A 1,737-nucleotide genomic window follows, 5' to 3' on the forward strand; every position below is an offset into this window, starting at 1 on the left:
GTCTAGGTCGTTGAGATTCTCTCGGAATGTCTTCCAGCGTTGAACATACTCATCTGGAAGAGGATCATCCCATTTTAGTTTCAATCTCCAAAGATCTTGTAGGAGAATCTTTCCCTGGACGACGACTGGTGCGATAAATTCCAGTGGATCAAAAATCTGGGCTATTTCTGAAGAGACTACTCTCTTGGTGATTGTCGTCGTATTGAAATCCTTTGATTTGTATCGGAATGTGTCGGTGGATTGATGCCAACACAATCCAAGTACCTTGGTGACTGACTCCTCGAAGTGGATAATTTCTTCTTCAGTTGATAGGCCCAACTTATGCAGAGCCTCTAGACAATTACTGCTCCACTTCTGTAGAGAGAAGCCTCCTGCATGGCAAAGCCCTTGTAGTTGCATTGCGATCTCCTTGAGACCGTCTTCTGTTTCTGCACCGCCGTAAATGTCGTCAACGTAACGACCTCTGGTGAGTGTCTCTACTGCTGCTGGGAAGCGGTGCCCTTCATCTTCTGCCAGTTGTTGAAGAACACGTAACGACAACCATGGAGAACAATTTAGTCCATAGGTGACTGTCGTTAACTGCTAGGTGACTGGTTGTTGATTCTCGTCGATCCACAGGATTCTCTGAAGATCCCAGTCATCTTGGTGAACTCTTATCAAGTCAGGATAACCATTGCATCGTTCTGTAATTTTCCACCAGAATACAGTATATCGTTAATTGACATACCTGATGAACTGGGGCTGGAGCCATTGAATACGACTCTCAGCTTCGTTGTGATGGCCTCCTCTCTCAGTACCCCGTGATGTGGTAGATAGTAAGCTGGCACGGGTTCTGGAGTCTCTGGTGCTATTCTCATGTGTCCCAGTGCTGCGTACTCGTTGATGAACTCTCTGTACAACTGGGAGTATGCTTGATCTGTGTTGAGTCGACTCACGATCGATTTGAGTTGACGTGCTGCTTTGAATTTCGATTCTCCGAGCGCTGCTGCTGAAGTTTTGAGGGGCAGTCTCACGATGTATCGCCCGGTGTTGTCTCTACTATGAGTTGCTCTAAAGTGCATCTCGCACTCGTACTCATCTGGTGAAAGCTCTGATGTTGATGATCTCTCGTTTGGCAGTTCTTCCTGGACCCAAAATTTCTGGAGAAGCTCTAGAAGTTGGTCAATCGAAGATTCTCGTACAGCTGATAGAGATACCTTTATTGAACAATTTGTGCATTCGATTGGTCCGGATAATATCCAACCGAATACTGTGCGTTGGCCAACTACTCTCGATTGCTCTGACTTGACAACATCATCCATGATGATCCGCCCATAGTTGTCAGCCCCTAGTATGATGTCGATTGGTCCAGGCCTTAGATAATGGGGATCGGCTAGCTGAAGATTCTGAAGTGAGCCGATCCTCGCTGATGAGCATGAAAATGACGGAATTATTGCGGTGAGCTTCTTTAGAATGTGGGCGTTGAGTTGCAGTTGATGAGTCCCACTGTTCGATTGTAGAGTGACGGAAACTATTCCTCTGGTGTATCCTGAATTAATTCCACCAATTCCCACTAGCTCCACTGTTGATGCTCTTCTCTGTAAATGCAGTTAATTAACTAATTGTTCGGAGATAAACGATACTTCTGAACCCTGGTCGATGAGTGCTCTGGCTTTTGTCGTGAATCCTCTCGGTGATATTACTTTCACTCGTGCTGTTGCCAACAGCACTGACTGTTGATCTGCTTCTCCTTGGTGA

The 1,737-nt window shown here is 46.0% G+C and overlaps 1 protein-coding gene across 1 annotated transcript in view; it reads right to left on the minus strand.

Annotated features, from left to right (window-relative positions):
- Positions 1–582: 582 nt before the first annotated feature.
- The window catches only part of LOC107039040, a 3,047-nt gene continuing 1,892 nt past the window's right edge, over positions 583–1,737 (minus strand). Inside the window, exons 3-5 of the mRNA XM_015258478.1 lie at positions 1,623–1,729; positions 728–1,577; positions 583–683 (exon numbers count right to left, since the gene is read on the minus strand). Coding sequence (XP_015113964.1) covers positions 583–683; positions 728–1,577; positions 1,623–1,729 — 1,058 coding nt within the window. The remainder of the gene's footprint in view (positions 684–727; positions 1,578–1,622; positions 1,730–1,737) is intronic.

This window comes from Diachasma alloeum, unplaced genomic scaffold (assembly GCF_001412515.2).
Source record: "Diachasma alloeum isolate Michigan unplaced genomic scaffold, Dall2.0 Dall_scaffold_00290, whole genome shotgun sequence".
NCBI lineage: Eukaryota > Metazoa > Arthropoda > Insecta > Hymenoptera > Braconidae > Diachasma > Diachasma alloeum.